This window comes from Vulpes vulpes, chromosome 14, assembly GCF_048418805.1.
Source record: "Vulpes vulpes isolate BD-2025 chromosome 14, VulVul3, whole genome shotgun sequence".
NCBI classification, from domain to species: domain Eukaryota; kingdom Metazoa; phylum Chordata; class Mammalia; order Carnivora; family Canidae; genus Vulpes; species Vulpes vulpes.
The window spans coordinates 72419158-72437438 of NC_132793.1; the positions used below are offsets into that span (position 1 = coordinate 72419158).

General features: G+C 36.1%; 1 protein-coding gene across 7 annotated transcripts in view; it reads right to left on the reverse strand.

Annotated features, from left to right (window-relative positions):
* Window positions 1-18235, reverse strand: part of XRCC4 (X-ray repair cross complementing 4) — a 280861-nt gene extending 262626 nt beyond the window's left edge. For 2 of the 7 annotated variants that reach the window (XR_011997040.1, XM_072736870.1), the window contains exons 1-2: window positions 18162-18234; window positions 4052-4200 (exon numbers count right to left, since the gene is read on the reverse strand). Coding sequence is in view for 6 of the 7 variants with exons in the window: in XM_072736870.1 (XP_072592971.1) it covers window positions 4052-4190 (139 nt within the window). In the remaining variant the exon portion in view is untranslated. Of the gene's footprint in view, window positions 1-4051; window positions 4201-8459; window positions 8558-17701 lie in introns of all 7 variants that reach the window. The other 5 variants (XM_072736874.1, XM_072736873.1, XM_025992940.2 and 2 more) reach the window with 5 other exon arrangements.
* Window positions 18236-18281: the final 46 nt, after the last annotated feature.

Genomic DNA, 18281 nt, shown 5'->3' on the forward strand with positions numbered 1-18281 from the left:
CTATCTAGTGTTTCTGGAAAAGAGGAGGAGAGTTTTGAAACATATCCATATATTTTTCATTATCCATTTTTGGTCATTTCTTATAGTGAAATATGGATCTCAACACAGACTTTGAAAAGAGTTAAGAATAAGAACTTTTATGCGATTTTACAGTTTCTAAAATCCCTTCATATATTTTGTCTCCTTGTGAAGCAGTTGCATGTTTAAGATGATCGCTACTATCAAATCTACTGACCTTTCAATTACCGTATTAGCTCTTCTGAAAACAAAATAAAACAAAAACATAAAAACTAATGCTTCCTATTTAAGGAATGATTTCACATTTTGTGTTGGGTAATTCTGAAGAGTTATAAATACCTAAGAAGAGAACATACTTCACAGAGAAATAGGAAATAAATCTGTAAAATCATCTTTAATGCATCTACATAAAAACTTATTAGAAAATACAAGAGGGTGCCTCAGTACATTAGGGATCTGCCTTTGGCTCAGGTCATGATCCCAGAGACCCAAATTGGGCTCCCTGCTTAGAGGGGAGCCTGCTTCTCCCTCTTCCCCCTGCACATGCACACTCTCTTTCTCTTTCGCAAATAAATAAATCTTAAAAAAAAAAGACACAAAAGAAATAAAGTATGAAGTATGTCCACTGATAAAACATATACAGTGAAAAGCATTCTAAATTTCATTAAAATGAAAAGATACTATTTGAAAATATTTCATAGAATTTATTGGTTCAATTCACTTACTCAAAACCATGCTTACTCAGCAACTACGACATGTCAAGTACTATTCTAGGCACCAAGGATATAAAAGTTTAGCAAACAGAAATTCTAGCCTTATGCAGCCTAGATTCAAGTGCTGATATCTTAGATATTCTCTTACGTTACACCATCTGTGAATGATGTTCTATTATTATGGAATAAAAATATTTCACTCTTAAGAGGAAAAAACATATGAAAGAAAATTTTCTATTTATATTTCCCCTTTAAAAACTGTGAGAAAAAATTAAGAAAAAATTTACTTGAATATTTCTATTAATAGTAAATGTGAAATTTTGACTGCCCATTTAGAACCTCAGTCCTGGAAAAACAACTTGGTCACCAGTTTTGAATTTTGTGCTAAGAACATCTGGAAGAAGCACAGCTGTAAGCATTCACTGCTCCAAAAACTTTGGTGACCAGAAATAAAAGCCATGGAAATAATAAAATTCAGCAAGGATACAGCTGAACCACATAATAACAGCATAAAAAGTGAGCAGGCCAACATGACCAAAAACCAAGGAATTGTTCTCAGACACAGAGAATCCAAGAAAGCATAATTTTAACACTATTTGTGGGTAGATGAAGATGTAAGTAAGGAAAGAAGTTTGTTTTTTTTTTCTTTTGGACTCTTAAGTATAATGCACCAGAGACTGTGCATAGCCTAAGTTTGTGCTAGTGCTTTGAAGACAGTGCTATCATCCCATTAGGGATCTTGCTGGTATCACAGCATGGACCTACCTTACTGCATTTATTAAAAAATCCTCTTTTCTCTGAACTCTGTCACATATCCATATTTAGAACAAATATAAATGGATATAATTACCTGATAATAAATGTATTAATAAAGTTTACTAAAAAAAATAAAAATAAATAAAGTTTACTTTTCAATGAACTACTCCAGAGATGGGTGATAGAAGTTTCCTACTGCTAACTGATAGACTTATAAAGGTCACATAATAGTCATCAATCATTAACCTACGTTTGTGACTTAACTCTGCAATACAACCCTCTATAATGTTGAAGTGATGATAGACCACATGATAATTACACCTCAAAACATTCATTAGATAAAACATTACTAATGGAAAAGAAATCAGTGAATTTAAGTGTGTGGGAGATTAAAAGGAACCCCACATCCTTTTAATTTCACTCAAATGAAAAGAGAAAAAAATTATCCAAATTGAAGGTTGCAGCAATCAAAAAGTTGTACAAAAAAAAAAAAAAAAAAAACAGGATGAGGTATAGGAAGGAAATTCATTTTCATGTTTCAATTATATAATTGTTTCAATGTTCTTAATCATGTTACTGTCTATCTATAAAGTGCCAAACCAAATCATATTTATGTAATAAGCTTTAACTAAACATGGAAACAATGTTATATTATTTGGTTTGATATTTCCTCCCTGAAATTTATACAAGAAAATAGAAATAATGAAAGATACATAAAACATTTGTGAGATTTAAAACTTTAAAATCGTTGAAAAAAATAAAACCTTTAATATCGTTATTAAATACCTATCGCATGTAGGTCCCAAGCACTGGTATAGATACTTACCAAGAATGAGTGACAGACAAATCAAATGCATTCCTCGCTCCTAATGAATCCAGTGAAACAATATTCATACACTAAGAACAACTGCCAGCACATTTTGTATGATGTACACAAAGCGTTCCATAAATGTAAAGTTAACTTAAATTTCTGGTTAAATCAAGATTTAAGAGTTAATCTGTGTATTCTTTTATTCCCAATCCTTAATGATAAAAAAAAAAATTCAAACAACATATTATTGTTCTCTGCTTTGGTAAATGAGGTTTACCAACTAAATTAGAATTTAATATTTTCTTTTGCTAAGTAAGGCCCTTAAAGCATCTCAAGGTCATCTGTCTAATCATAACTGATATATATAATAAGTCATTTTTCAGCTGAGAATATCTATGTTATAAAGATAGTATTCCTTACATACGAGCCACCACTTCACCTAGGACCTGCCTCTTGGGCTGTAGTGTAGTTGGAACTGCTCTTCTCTCCAAACAACTGGCATTAACCTATTGCCATTATCTTCAGCCCCATGCACCCCCTTTCCAAAATAGAGCTATTGCCACCTGGGTACACCTTCAGCACACACAGAGCTAACCTGAACATTTTCTTCCACTCCTACATGGCAACAATCAAGCAACAACTGATTTCTCTTAAATGGAAGTTTACAGCCTAAACAGATACCGTAACAGGCACTACAAACATTATCCTTGAAACTTATTTTATTAATACTTAACTCAGCATTCCTTGATCTCTGTCAATAAAAGAAGAACTTCTTATAAAATGCTGTAAGTATAATTGTTTGTACTGTGTAACCGAACTTGTAACTTCCAAGAATGAAACAAAACCTCACCATGTAATTTTAAAAGATAATATAGTAATTAGACTAACAAGTCTTAGGAAATATTTCAAAATTGATAGAAGATATAAATGGTAGTAAATTAACATGACAAAATTATTTTAACTAAATATTATTTACAACATAACTCTAGAAATGACTGTTGCATAACTATAGTTTTTCAAATCTTTCAAAAAATCCTTTAAAAGAATGAAAATTTCGCTATATGATCAAAATATAAATCTATATATTTTCACTTTATACCTGTCATATTCTATAAATAACTTCAGAGCCATTAGACTTTTTAAAAGAGCACTGCCAAAAATACAAAATATTTAAAGTCTACTTCATGAAATAATAGCCAAAATCCCACATATTGATTTGAACCTTGGCTTACAAAATTTTAGGCTATGAGTTCCGTTTTGTTTTTGTCACAAATATAATACATGTTCACTAGAAAATAATTCAAACAATGTAAGTGTGTGAAATAAAAAGAAAATCACCACCACCCCACTCCCATCAAGCTAACACAATCCCTTGGACCATCCAACCCACCTCCCTATGCCTCCCAATATTTCCTTGGGGTCTTGAAAAAGAAATACTTATATAAAGTCTTATTTATGTTTTCTATAAAGAGATTATTTAAAAACCCTGACCAACTCCAAGTATTAAGACTCATCTAGTAACCAGAATTTGGTGGGACACATGCTTATGTCTCTATCCTTCAATTAAGTATAGAAACTGGCATTAAATATTATAAACCTACTCGGAAATTAGCCAGCAACAATAAGTACAACAATCATGTTAATTTCACCCAGCATGTAAGTAAAGAAACACCCTAATTTGGAGTGTCACTGAGGACTGAAGAACAGCACATTACTGAAATTTTACTTTTAAAAAATTTGCTTTGAATATTACCTGTCCCGGTCCATGCTGACTGACCATCAGTAAGTGTAATAACAAAACCAGATGCTAGTGTTTTCTCCCAAGCCACTTGAAGAAAATGAATTATGTCAGGTTCAGAAGCAAGACAAATTCTGCTTACTTTTCTCTCCATTTCTGGTCACCTGTTATAACAGAATAAGATTAGTATTTTTCCAAGAAATCGTGACTAAGAAATAGTGATGTTCTGTATATCGGTCTCTCAGCTACACAAAGCACCAAGGAAATAAGTAAAACAAAACAAAACATGCAATAGCCAACCACCAAACTCAGTAAACCATAGTTTTGTTCAATACTGATTTATAATTTTTATAGATAAGAAAAACAGAGGCCCATAAATGGCAGATGAGTTGCCCAAGTTGTACGCTGAGAAAAGTTACTATAACTAATAATATGAAGAGTCAAGACTTTTCTTACTGACCCCACTTTCATTTCTAATGATTAGAGGTTCTTCTTATCTGAATTCAAAAACCATTCTTCTGGTAATTTATTCTAGAATCTTGCCCAAATTGACCTCAAACTTACCAAACCATGATACAACATATATTTGGTTCAAAGCAACTAACTATACTTTTTCTAATACTGAGCTATCCCTTGACCACGTGCACTTCATTAAGAGAGTTGAACTGTAGAAGCTAACATGCAAAACAAAAATACCCTAAAAATTACAAACATGCAAAGCGAATACAGTATAAAAAGTCAAAATCAGAAACAAAGGAACAAACTTTCAGACATGAAAAGCTAGAGAGAATTATTCTTTAATCACACAGCAGGAATCTCTTCCTTAGGTAATCCTGAAAAAAAGCTTTAAAAAAGTCTTTAATCTTTTATTTGGGGAGAAGAGTATTAAATTGCTTCAATTTTTAAGATCAGTATATATATAACATGCTATAAAAATCCAAAAGTAAATTATTAATTGCCACTTCATGGATAATTGATTAATAAGTTTAAACAAGAGCAAATTTTTAAATCAGTTTTAATTTGCCTTCTCAATTTAAAACTATTACATTCTCATAAAGAATATTATTTTTCTCAATTAACTGAGTATGAAAAAAAACAACTGAATATGAAAAACTCACTTTGTCAGCTCTTCACACAATTGAATATGAAAATAAAAACAACCCACTTTGTCAGCTCTTCACAAAACAAAACTAACTTACTACGGATCTCTATCTTCTGGGAGTGGGAGGGATGCTTAATTATAGAATGCTAGAGCTGCTGTATCTTACAGTAAAAAGCACAAGGAAGCAGGGCGATTTCCAGAATGAAAGAAAAAAATATCTAAAATTTAGAGCGTCAGATATTTCCAAATTGGTAAATTAACAATAATTCTAACTTCTACTAAAGTGTAAACAGAAGACTATTTATTACTCTTCCCAATAAAAGACCAAGTTTAAAATAACTATACTTGTAGCCACATCAATAAAACGTTTACATGTTAAAAATATGTAAGTTTATAGGTTTCATAATCACTGAAAAAATATAATTATTTTTAAATATTTAGTCAAAAATCTTTCCTATGTTGACATCTTTTGTTACCTCAGTATGCTTATTTCTGAAATGCTTTATCCATTTGTGAATATTTTCTTTTAAATCAATTAGTCAAAGCACTTAACATAGTTAGTATTATTACCCACTTGCTCTTTAATCCTTAAATTTGAAAATTACTGGAAAATGTGTATTACTATTTTTCAATGCCAATCATTGAAAAAGACACATAGTTAGAGACTTATATAATTCTAATAGGCCTAAAACCCACAACTTCAGAGGGGAGGAAGGTCATAAAAACTACTTATGAAAGCCACTTCTTGCCTCTTCCTAATTTATATACAAATACATAGATACACACTTGCACAGGTTATTTCTTCTTATATGTGCCTCACATGGCTATTGTTAGCAATTAATGTTACTTTGTGAAAGGAAAACTCAGCACTTAGAATTGCTCTAAAACAGCAATTGGTTTCACTGCTATTTTATTGGAAACAAGGGACAAACTGCTAATTATACAAAGTAGTTTAACATTCAATATTCCAGATGCTTCATCCTACTTTCACAATGATATAGAGGGCTTTAATCTCAACAATGTTAAAAAGACATTTAGGGATCAATTAGTTTTGTTCTTTTTTAAAAGATTTTATTTATTTATTCATTCATGAAAGACAGAGAGAGAGAGGCAGAGACACAGAGGGAGAAGCAGGCTCCATGCAGGGAGCCCGACGCAGAACTCGATCCTAGGTCTCCAGGATCACACCCTGGGCCAAAGGCAGGCGCTAAACCACTGAGCCCCCCAGGGATCCCTAGGGATCAATTAGTTTTAACAATATCTCACATTATTCCTGTTTTAAATATTTTCCAATTTTCTGATCAAGCCTAGGTACTTTTTTTTTTTTTTCAAGCCTAGGTACTTATAGCTAAAGTTAAATTGTATTATTTTAAAGATTCCATTACTTTACTAAACTCAGAATTGAAACTTTGGATGCTACCTGTGTGTCATGTTTAAGCACTTAACATGAATAGCCCAAATGTGACCACTCAATATCCTATAAATACTTTGTGCTTCAGTAGCCTGGATAATGTTTTCTTCATATTAACTGACTTTTAATTTCTTCATAATATACTATTTGAACCACTTTTGAATGAAATTTATTCCTTACTGAAGTCACCACCTCATTAAATATCAACACAAAATACCTAAGAACCAATTATAAACATAGGAAAAAAGGATGACCTGCCATGTCTTTTAAGAATTATAAGAGCGAACCAATGATCTCTTTACTTTCAGCAGCCCTGTAAATGGGAATAGTCAGCCATAGTTTTTCTGCCCCCAAGAATACTCGAAGAAAGGGGTGGAATCCTCTTTAGAGGGACTGATTGATTAGGGCCATAAGAAACCCTGTGTTTTGTTTTCTAAGGGCACTAAAGGTCGCACTCGTATCAGCACCTCTCCCAGTCAGAGCCAAGGATCTAAGACAAGTCTGCAGGTGGAAACAGTTGGGTCCCACCCCAATTTGTACATCAGTAGCTTTATTGAGAGCTCAGAACAGTTGAGAATTGAGAAGCTTATCTTTAGTACTCTGTGTCTTTGATACTTGGCTTCCTTCTTAGAAGAGAAATAAGTTGTTGGCTGGTATGCAGTTGATGTGATCTACACTCTGAACAAATACCATTCACAGTTGCCTCTGAATAAACAAGACGCTTTTTAAATTAGTTTACAAAGAATTTTGTATGCCCTTTTGGATGCTGATAAGGAGCAGTGCAGAAGCCAACTCTTAGGTCAGCTCAAGTTAGTGACAACACTGTATCATTGATAACACCATTTTGAACTTGAGCCTCTTTTATTTTCCTTTATAGTTAAGTTACCGCTTCTTTTCAAGTTGCTTGGGCTGCAGGTGTTCAAACTTCTGCAGCTATGCCAAGGAGTTGTACTTAACAGATCAGAAAGGACTAAATGCATGTTTCTAATGAAGCAATTAACTTAAGTGCTCCCTTGTTCAGAAAAGTAGGCTGATACCTGAAGTGAATTCAGAATAAAGATCAGCATACAGCACACACTGTTAAGAGTCTGTAATTTAATTCCTGATATTATTTTGTTTAACCTTATTTTTTAAAAAATAATAAAAATTATAAAAGAATGATAATAAACTATTTTTAAAGTTCTATCATAAAAATTCAAGGGTAGGACATAAAGAAAAGAGGGTTATGCAACAACCACTGGCTATTTAGTTTTAATAAGACAAACATCACACAATTTGGAAATCTAAGTACAAAAAAAATGACTATTTTCTTATTTGCTTAGTATTTTTTTAAAAGCATTGATTATTAAGGTTTATCTTACCAGAATTCCCACATTGACTATTTTTTTAATAATTTATTCCTGGCATTTTCATTATTTTTTCCCTTTTTCTTTTTTTTTATTTTTTAGAATTTATTTATTCATAAGAGACACAGAGAGAGAGAGAGAGACACAGGCAAAGGGAGAAGCAGGCTCCATGCAGGGAGCCCGACGTGGGACTCAATCCCGGGATCCCAGGATCATGCCTCGGGCCGAAGGTGGCGCTAAACCGCTGAGCCACCAGGGCTGCCCTCCCTTTCATTTTCATTAATAGCATGTCAACTTGCTGGTTGGAATCATCTATCTGACTAAAGGATAAAATAAGTTTTTTTTTCCCTTAAATGACCACAAAATCAGTTTACCTTTAAATTTCCAAAGCAATTACACAAATATTTCAAGCTTTCTATAGAAGAAATGCTTTCTTGAAAGATTATTTTCATGTTCCAATTATCTAAACTTTAAAGGTAAAGAATTTATAGTATTATTAAATACTTTTCTAATCATGTCAATATTACCTCCATTCTATTAATTTAGAAATGAAAGTAAGGTTACCAGCTGTCCAGATTTCCCTGAGATTTTTCTTGGTCAGCATTAAAAGTCCTATGTCCAGGAAACCTCCCAACCCCAGGCAAATTAGGATGGACAGTCACCTAAAGTAAGAGTAAAATATATTTAAGACTAGAGACATAATCTTGTTCAAAAACATGTAAAGTATAGCTAATATTCAAGTTAGACATTAAACTGATAGTCTCATGCTTCATGAAAAAAGCATATTTTAATATGTCTACAAATTAAAGCATTTTTGCCATGGTCATAGTCCATTCTCAATTACCTCTTATGACTGTGGAATGCCAGCTGCTACCATTCCAAATATCATATTACTACTCATTTCCTCTGCTTATCATTTACAAATACCATTAATAATCATTAGTTTCAGTGATTCATTTAAAGTTCACTTCCTCTCCTTTTTCTTTACCCAATGAACTAAGTACTTTAAAACAACAAAATGGCCTGAATAAATTTTCCACATAAAATCTAATGCCTAGATCCAAAATGCCCTGAAAATTGGACCCAAAGTTCTAAGACTTCCTTTCTGTTTTCATCAAATGGACACTCTTAATTACAAATAAACTTGGCAGAAAGGATGAGAGTACACTCATCATTTTGGAAACTTTCTAAACCTTCACAAGAACACTTCAGTCCTAACTGCAGTTTCACGTGAGAATGACACTTAACAGAACTGAAGAGATAATACCTGAAACATAGCATTAGCTGAACAGTCTTTTCATTAAGAATTTAGTCATTATGATTTCTTAAGCTGTGAAATTTTGACACCTCTCTTGTATCTTAATCTCAGAAAAGTGAGAAGAGTGTTCCTATGAAACACCATCAGTTAAGTGTATATACAGTCTTTTCTACTTGAAAAATGTGCTGCTCAGAACTGAAATGTAACGAAAAGCACTTGTAGAAAAGAAACAGGACTCGTACTGTACTTTTTCCCCCACCCACAAACCCATTTACTTACAACTGTGCCCATTTATCTGCCTATTTCTGATGGCAAACAGGGGATGAATGATAAGATTGGGGTACAAATGAGTTAATCCTGAGAAGAAGAATCTCAACTGGTGACACTACCTGACTCAGCCATTCAAAAATATTTAGGGACTATATACAACTGCCAATTTTTAATCTACAAAAAAAATGGCAATTTCACATGTTTTGAATGATAGTTAAGTTATAAACAACACATTCCAAATTGGAGGAATAATTATATATTTATTTCCTATGCCGCAATTTTTGACTCCAAGTCATTTTCAACCACATCCCTGAACATATTTTGGACTCTAGCGGAAGGATGTTCCAAGATAAAAAGCAAAAGATTTCATGAGTTGATAATTCTTGTGCTAGGTGATGGGTACATTGGAATCCATTATGTTCTACCTTTTATGTATGTTTGAAATGCTCTACAATAAAACATACAAAAATAGTTCAATAATTGTAATTTGACCATCAGGCTGATTATACTGTTATAGAGCAACTTTGTAAAATGAAACAAAATCATTTAGTAGAAATTTATTCTTAAATTTCAATACTTGAAACTTAGGAGCCTGTTTAAGAAATATTGAGCAGTGTTGACTCTAGTAAATAGTATTTATCTGATAAGCATTACACCTCAACTACTGGTATGTAATGCACCGGTGACCGCCCCAGAAATGATGAGCACATGACTCTAATTAGGACAACGAAGACCACTGAACCCTAATTCCCAGACTTTAGAATATAGATTCTTCTCTACTGGATCTGATGCTTTAGCACTGTGAGCCTGAAGCTACTGACAGCTAAAGCAACAGAGCAGAAAGTGAAACTCAAGTGTGGGCAGCAGCTCAGATCTGATTCCAACAACACCAGAATCTAGATCTAACCATAGATATTTTAGGTACAAAGCTGTGAAATTCCTCTCTGTTTAAGCTACCTTGTTTCAGGCTTTGGAACTAGTCAGACTTCAGTATGAATTCTCACTGTCATTCCTGGGTTATGTGGACCCCAGCAAATTATTTAATTCTTTAAACCTAAGTTATCTCATAGTACCTGCAAAACAGCTGTAAGTCAGCAACGTGTGTATTCCATTAGTCGCATGAGTATCAAACTTTGGGAAACTGTATTAAACTCATAATATTCAACATCAAACAGGAAGTTTTACACTTTCAGCTTAATATGCTGACACTCTCATCAAATCTAAAACACAGGACATTTTGAAAGCACAGGGCAAATCTGTTATCACTCCATGATAAAAAAAAAAAAAAAAACTGGTAACAGGTGGTTCAAGAAGACAACTGGTGAATATTTTCCATATGGCCCTAATGATTTTAGAAAAATAAAAATGCATATTCGAAACAAAGGTTCAAAGTCTTGAATACATGGCAAAAAAAAAATGTTTCAAAGTTCTAAAACTCACTAATTAATAAGTTTAATGTTTTCTCCTTAAAACTCCAAAGCTTACCTCAAAATATTGGCAAATGCTTTCTTAAAAGAAGCATCTGCTCAATTTAATTAAAATTCTTTCCCTTCCATCTTTAATATACTCAAAAGAATATATTAAAAGCCTTCTCTGAACCTCTACAATTTTTTTTCATGTTTATAAGATATTTAGAGAAATAAATGTAGCTCCTGGCAGGATATAGGACCTCGATTATACGTTGCCTCCATTCTTCACCATATAAACTTAATCGTGTGATCTCTAGTATTAGAAAAGAAAAGCAATGAGAGGACCAGTCCTGATTGATACTCATAGTTTATGCTCTTCGAGGCCTGTTTTAGCATGATCCTTCAAAGAACACTCAGTTTAACTTCTTCTAAATGTCTGCAGAATAGACATTTAAGACCGTTTGTATGGTTCCAATGACTTGATTTAAAAAAGCTTCAACTACAGTGATATTCATACAGGAATTAACAGTGGTGATTTGTGGTATCAGGTTCATGATATCAACTTTATGATCTGTGAGAGCAAATATATCAACTTTACTTGCTCTTTAATCCACTCATTTTCTTCTGAGATAGAACTGTCAATCAGAACAAATTTTCTTACCACATTTAAACTTCAGAAACTTGTTTTCTCCATTGCTAAATTCTCAGAGCATAAATATCAGTTCCCAAAAGTAATCTGTAAGTCTTGACTTGAGCTCATTTTTGTAAGAATAATGTGTAAAATGATGAAGTTGGTTCCTAAACACAGTATTAAGGCAAGAGTTTTTTTATTCAATTTATAGAGGAGTATCATTGCACAACTAATTCACAAAATTACACCTTGTAACCATGCTGTCATTTTTTAAAAACCTGGTAAGTCCACATATGGAACTATATAAGTATGCTATTTATACAAGCATCTACCTACAAATTACCAAAGAACTGTCAATAATTTTTTTTTTAATTTAAGTGCTCCAAAGTTTAGACAGATGTTATCCTACTTTCTCTGAGCAGCTGTTCATTGGACATGTTCCTTATTTATTGATATACTGTGTTCAATGCTAGGGTCATATTTCTTAAACAGGAACTTGGCAACTTCCAAATTCTGTGGTAAATATTGACATATCTCAGCATGTCAATATTTATACTGTCAAGACTTTGATGAATCTCAACAATGGCTGCATCTTATTTCTTAGCAGCCACTTGCTTCTGTTCCAATTGACCAAAGTCTTTATTCAATGAAATTCTTAACTGTTCAGATAAAACTACAAGTAAGCTAACAGCATCCTCTCACACAAAGACCAGACTGTTGCTTATTTCAACGTTTTGGACATTTCTATACGGTTATTAAAGTTCAAAGAAATAAGGCACAAATTTAGAAATAGTTGTTTTTGATTACTTAATCCCAAGCCTAATCATCACTTTCAACCCCACTGCTGGGGTTGAAAGCTGCTGAAGCGTTTTCAGAATTTATAGGGTTAAATTATTTCCTTTTCTTTTAGTCTTAAAGGCTATTCAACATTACAGAAAGATTGGTTTATGGACTACATCAGTGATGATAATATTCAGTGTATAGTTCAAATTCAGAGTATAGTTCAAATTCAGAATGCTTACCATAAAAGGTAGTTAGAAGTCTAGTTCATTATCTATGATTAAAGTGTTTTATTTTTTTTAAGATTGTATTTATTTATTCATGAGACACACACACACACACACACAGACAGACAGGCAGAGACCCAGGCAGAGGGAGAAGCAGGCTCTGTGCAGGGAGCCCAACGTGGGACTCGATCCCGGGTCTCCAGGATCACGCCCTGGGCAGAAGGCAGGCGGTAAATCACTGAGCCACCCAGGGATCCCCTAAGCAGTGTTTTATTTATTTATTTATTTATTTATTTATTTATTTATTTACTTACTTACTTACTTACTTATTTAAATTTTCTGTTCCTCAAATACAGTATTGACAAAGAAATAACTCTTCCACCACGTACAAGATTAGGCCGGCTAATAAAAAGTGTTTTAAATGCAAAATTAGTTTACCTAAATTTTGTGCCAAGTATCAGAAATTATATAACAAACTAATTATCTTTAACTTAACCTTAATAATAAATTTCCATATCATTGTGAGAAAAATCTTTGCAATATCTTGAAAATAGCCCGGGATTTCTCAATGGCATACAACCAAAGGTTTAATTTAAAGCTAATGGTAGTACTATCATCTAGCAAAAGCATGGATGCCTCATGAGCAGTTTGGAATTACAGCATGGATTTCTCCTTTGAGGCAATAGAAATCAAATGGTGTTCTCCCAAAGAGTCTCATAACATTAAAAACTCCTGACTATAATCCTCTATTCATCTTTTTCAGCCAATGTCTTAGGGGAAAAAAAAGCACAACTCACGTTCTCTTCAGCACTGCCAGCTTCACAAATGACGAGGAACAAATTGCCCTGGACTATAAAAAATGATTACCTCCTACCTGTACAAAAACTATCCTTCTACTATTTTAAGCACAGCCACCTTTTTCCTAGAAAACAAGGTATAGCAAATAGACCAATGATTTTTAGACTCAGAAGATTCAGCTTGAAATCAAAACTCTACCACTTCATAGCAGAGTGACTTTGGTCATGCCATCAGTGCACTAAAACATTCACTGGCTGCTTTCTATGTACCAGGCTTTGATATCCCCAGAATAAGTAAGACACATTTCCAGCTCTCTAGTGAGACGAAAATACCCAAAAATAATTATCTTACATGCTTGTCAAGTGCAGAGGCAGGGTGGTACCTCCTGTGAGGAGTACATGTAAGCCAGCCTGATATTTCGGGGAAGGCTTCCTTGAGTTATACCTGATATGAGTCTTAAAATGTGAAAAGGAGAGATAGAAAATGCAGAAGAACCTGCATGAGTTGGGGCAGCCTGGGTTGCTCAGCGCTTGAGCATCTGCCTTTGGCTCAGGGTATGACTCGGGGTCCCGGGATCAGGTCCCGTGTCGGGCTCCCTGAATGGAGCTTGCTTCTCCCTCTGCCTGTGTCTCTGTTTCTTTCTGTCTCTCATGAATAAATAAAATAAACAAAATAAAAAGAATCTGCATGAGCAAAGGCTTACGAGGCAAGAAACAGCAAATCTGGAAATGATAAACAATTCAGTGTTTCACAATGACTGTGAATCAAGGATGACTAAATTCAAATACCTAGCCAACTTCATTCAACCAAAACCTGTGCCCTTCTATGCATCAGACAGTGCTTTAGAACTTGACATAAGGAAACAAATAACAATTCTTTCCTTTTTAAAATTTGTATTTTAATAGACCAATGATGAAAAAAACACTTAACAAATATGTAAAATATATACTATGGTGATACGTGCTATGGTAAAAGGAGAAGATAAAACAGGATAGAGAAAACTGGGAATACAGAGGCCAGTGACGGGAGGGGGATAGTTGCAAAGCTACAATTTTAAATAGGACGTTAAGGTAGGCTTTATTGAAAAGGTGGTATCTGAGCACATACATCAAGGAGGTGAAAGATTTAGTTGTGTGGATGTCTAGGAAAAAGCATTCCAAGCAGATGAAGCAGCCAGTGCAAAGGCCCTAAGGCAGAAGTGGGCTTAGTGTATTTAAGAAACAAGGCAGCCAGTATGGCTGGGATAGAGTGAGAGGAAAGAGAACACAAAAGGCAGAAGTCAGGGAGGTAACAGGAAACGAGATCATGTAGAGTTTTGTAGGCCAAAGTCAGGATGTTAGCTTTTATCGTGAATCAAGTGAGAAGTCATAAAAGGTCTTAAAGCAAATAAGTAATTATATTCCTAATAAACTTTTTATTTGGGAGGAATACTGAATGTATGGGAAAGCTGCAAAGATAACACAGCTCCCATATACACCTCACCCAGTTTCCTCTAACATTAACATCTTATATTACTGCAGTGCATTTACCAAAACAAAGGAACAAACATTGATGCATCACTACTAACTAAACTCCAGGCTACTTATTTGGATTTTACCATTTTTTTCCTGTAATATCTTTTATCTGTTCCAGGATGCAATCTAGGATAATCCATCACATTTAGGATCTTACCTCTTAATACAATTTCTTACTTGCATTTAAAAAGTATCATTCTGGCTATTGTGTATAGATTGTACAGAAGCAAGGATTGAAGAAAGTTAAGGAGACCAGCTGGAACCCTATTACTTGTTAATCCAAGCAAGAAATCATAAGAGTTAAAACAGACATCCCAGAAACAGAGGATCAATGTACTAACAGCAGAAATAGTAGCAAACGGTTAAATTCTATATATATTTTAGGGAGTCAACAATGGATTTGCTGATGGATTTGGTGGAATATAAGAGAAAGTAGAGTCAAGAATGACTCCGAACACTTAGCTTTGAGCGACTGGCTGAATAGAGCAGCCAGCATTTGAGATGAAAAAGAATGGGACAGGTTTGGGGGAAAAGGAGTTCAGTTTGTGCCATGTGAGTTTGCAATTACTTTAAATAAACAAATGGAGATGCAGAGGTAGGCAAATGTATATGTGAGTCTGGAGTTCAGAGAGGGAACTAAGAGGCCATTTTCCTTTTAAGAATAACGTGCTATCCTGTATTAATACTTTGTATAAAATGATTCATGGGGCACCTGGGTGGCTCAGAGGCTGAGCATCTGCCTTTGGCTCAGATCATGACCCCAGGGTCCTGGGATCGAGTCCTACATTGGGCTCCTTGCATGGAGCCTGCTTCTCTCTCTGCCTATGTCTCTGCCTCTTTCTGTGTCTCTCATGAATAAATAAATAAATAAAATCTTTAAAAAATATATTTTAAAAAGTCATTAAGACTTGATGATATCCTCAAAAAGAAGTGTAGAAAGAGGAAAAGAAGCAAAGATTGAGCCCTGGAACACTTCAACAATGAGGGATCAGAAAGAATAGAAGGAAGACGGTGACAGAAGGAAAACCAAGAGAGTGCAATGTCCTGGAAATCAGTGAAGAAAATACAACATGTTTGCTCCTGTACCATGATTGATTTTCAATACTTTATTACAGAGGATGAGAAACTATAATGTTTTATTAACTATGCTTCTGGAAATGGATGCATTTTAAAGCAAATAAATCTTTTTGATAGACCTTTTACAAAACCCATTTGCACTAATGAATGCTTTCTTATGGTATATGACTTAATATTTGTTACTGTGTACACTGCTCTTTTGGAATGTTCAGAAATAAAGACTATTTCAGCAATATCAGGTCACGCATGAATGTGCAGCATGAGCAGTATAAATACCACTTCTGTGTTTCACTATCAAAAAAAAAAAAAACAACTGATAACTGTGTCAAAGGTTACTAATGGCTCAAATGCAAAGACTGGGAATAATCAACACCTGGAGACAACTGGTGACACTTAGTAAAGGATGGGGGGAGGGGGGAGCAAAAGACATTCTGGAATGATCTCAAGAGAAAATAGAACTGGGATTTGGAACACAAAGTCCTTAGAGGATTTTTGTTCAGAAGAGCAATCAATGAACGAGGTCAGAAGTGGAGAAAGGGGGCAGCCCGCGTGGCTCAGCGGTTTAGCGCCGCCTTCCGCCCAGGGGGTGATCCTGGAGTCCCAGGATCGAGTCCCGCGTGGGGCTCCCTGCATGGAGCCTGCTTCTCCCTCTGCCTGTGTCTCTGCGTCTGTCTCTCATGAATAAATAAATTCTTTAAAAAAAAAAAAGTGGAGAAAGGTTAGGAGAAGCATTTCTCCGGAGCCTGGGAGGCTCAAGTCCCAGGGTCCTAGGATCACACCCCACAGGGGGCTTTGCGGGGTGCCTCCCTCTCCCCCTGCTTGTGCTCGCTCTGCCAAATGAACAAGTAAGATCTTTTTTTTTTAAATTTTTTATTCATGATAGTCACACAGAGAGAGAGAGAGAGGAAGAGACACAGGCAGAGGGAGAAGCAGGCTCCATGCACCGGGAGCCCGATGTGGGATTCGATCCCAGATCTCCAGGATCGCGCCCTGAGCCAAAGACAGGCGCTAAACCGCTGCGCCACCCAGGGATCCCAAGTAAGATCTTTAAAAAGAGAGAGAGAAGTACTCCTTAAAGAGAAATAACATGCAGGTCAAACATGGGTCTTAATCGAAACGCCACGGAGAAAGAATATAAAAAAAGAGGGCGGCGAAGGGCAAACACCAGAACACGAAGACCTAACTTCATCTACGGAGGCTAGTTGAGGAGCACAGAAAACAAGCGGTTAAGTAAAACCACTGCCTTTTAATGTATGTGACCACTAGTGAATTTAAAAAAAAAAGAAAAAAAGAAAAAGAACGAACCCATCCAACACTAGCTGCAAAGTAAAAAAAAAACAAAAAACAAAAAAAAAACAAAAACGGGGGGTGGGGGAGGCGGACCGGTGGTTAAAAAAAAAAAAAAAACGATGCCACTTTGATCCAAAAGCCTTCCAGGGAGGCCCAAGAAATGTGCGAACTGGACGCGTCAGAGCACCTGCTGCTCCATTCGGTCTCTGCAAAGACAGAGCGGCTGGAATATGAAGCCTCATCCAGTGGGATCATCAAAACTAAAAGAAGCTAAATACTAATACTAATAATAACTGATTAAAAGAGGAAGCTGAGGGGCAGCCGGGGTGGCTCAGCAGTAGAGGGCCGGCCTGCGGCCCAGGGCGTGACCCGGGTCCTGGGATCAAGTCCCGCATCGGGCTCCCTGCGTAGAGCCTGCTTCTCCCTCAGCCCCTCTCTGTGTCTGTCATGAATAAATAAATTAAATATAAAAAAAAAAAAAAAGAAAAAGAAAAGAAGAGGAAGCTGGCCTGCGGTTCCTGTCGCTGGTGGACCCCTCCTCCGGATACCTACGGGCCTACTGAGGTCAGCGAGGGCAGCTCCACTGGTCGCCACGGCCCTTCCTTACCCCAAGGCCCCGCACACTCCGGGCCCCAGAGCAAACCCAGGGACAGCTTACAAGGAGCGAGGGCGCCGAGGGCAAGGAGGCCGGCTTCAGGGTGTCACAGCCCCGGAGTCCAGCGCCTTCCCAGCGTCACGACCACGACAGCACCCCTCAGAGGCGCTCCGCAGCCTGAGGAATCTGCCAGGCGCGAAGGGAGACGCTGAGGTGCCCAGCGTGCGCCCAGGTCGGGGGAACCAGGCCTCCCCGGGAGCTCCCCCAAGCTGGCAAACCTCGCGCACTGAGGAGTTCTAGGACCCCGAAGTTTTAAAAAAAAAAAAAAAAAAAAAAAAGGGAAAGTAAGACCCCAAAAAGAGGCCAGGACGGCAGATTCTATCCCTGAAACACGCATCTCCCACTTCCGGACCTTACCTCGCGGCTCCCCCACTTCCGGCCTCCTCCGAAAGGCCCGCGCCTGCAGACGGCCCGCGGCGGCCAATGGGAGCGCCGCCCACGTCCGCGCGGCGCGTGACGCCTGTTAAGTCCCGCCCC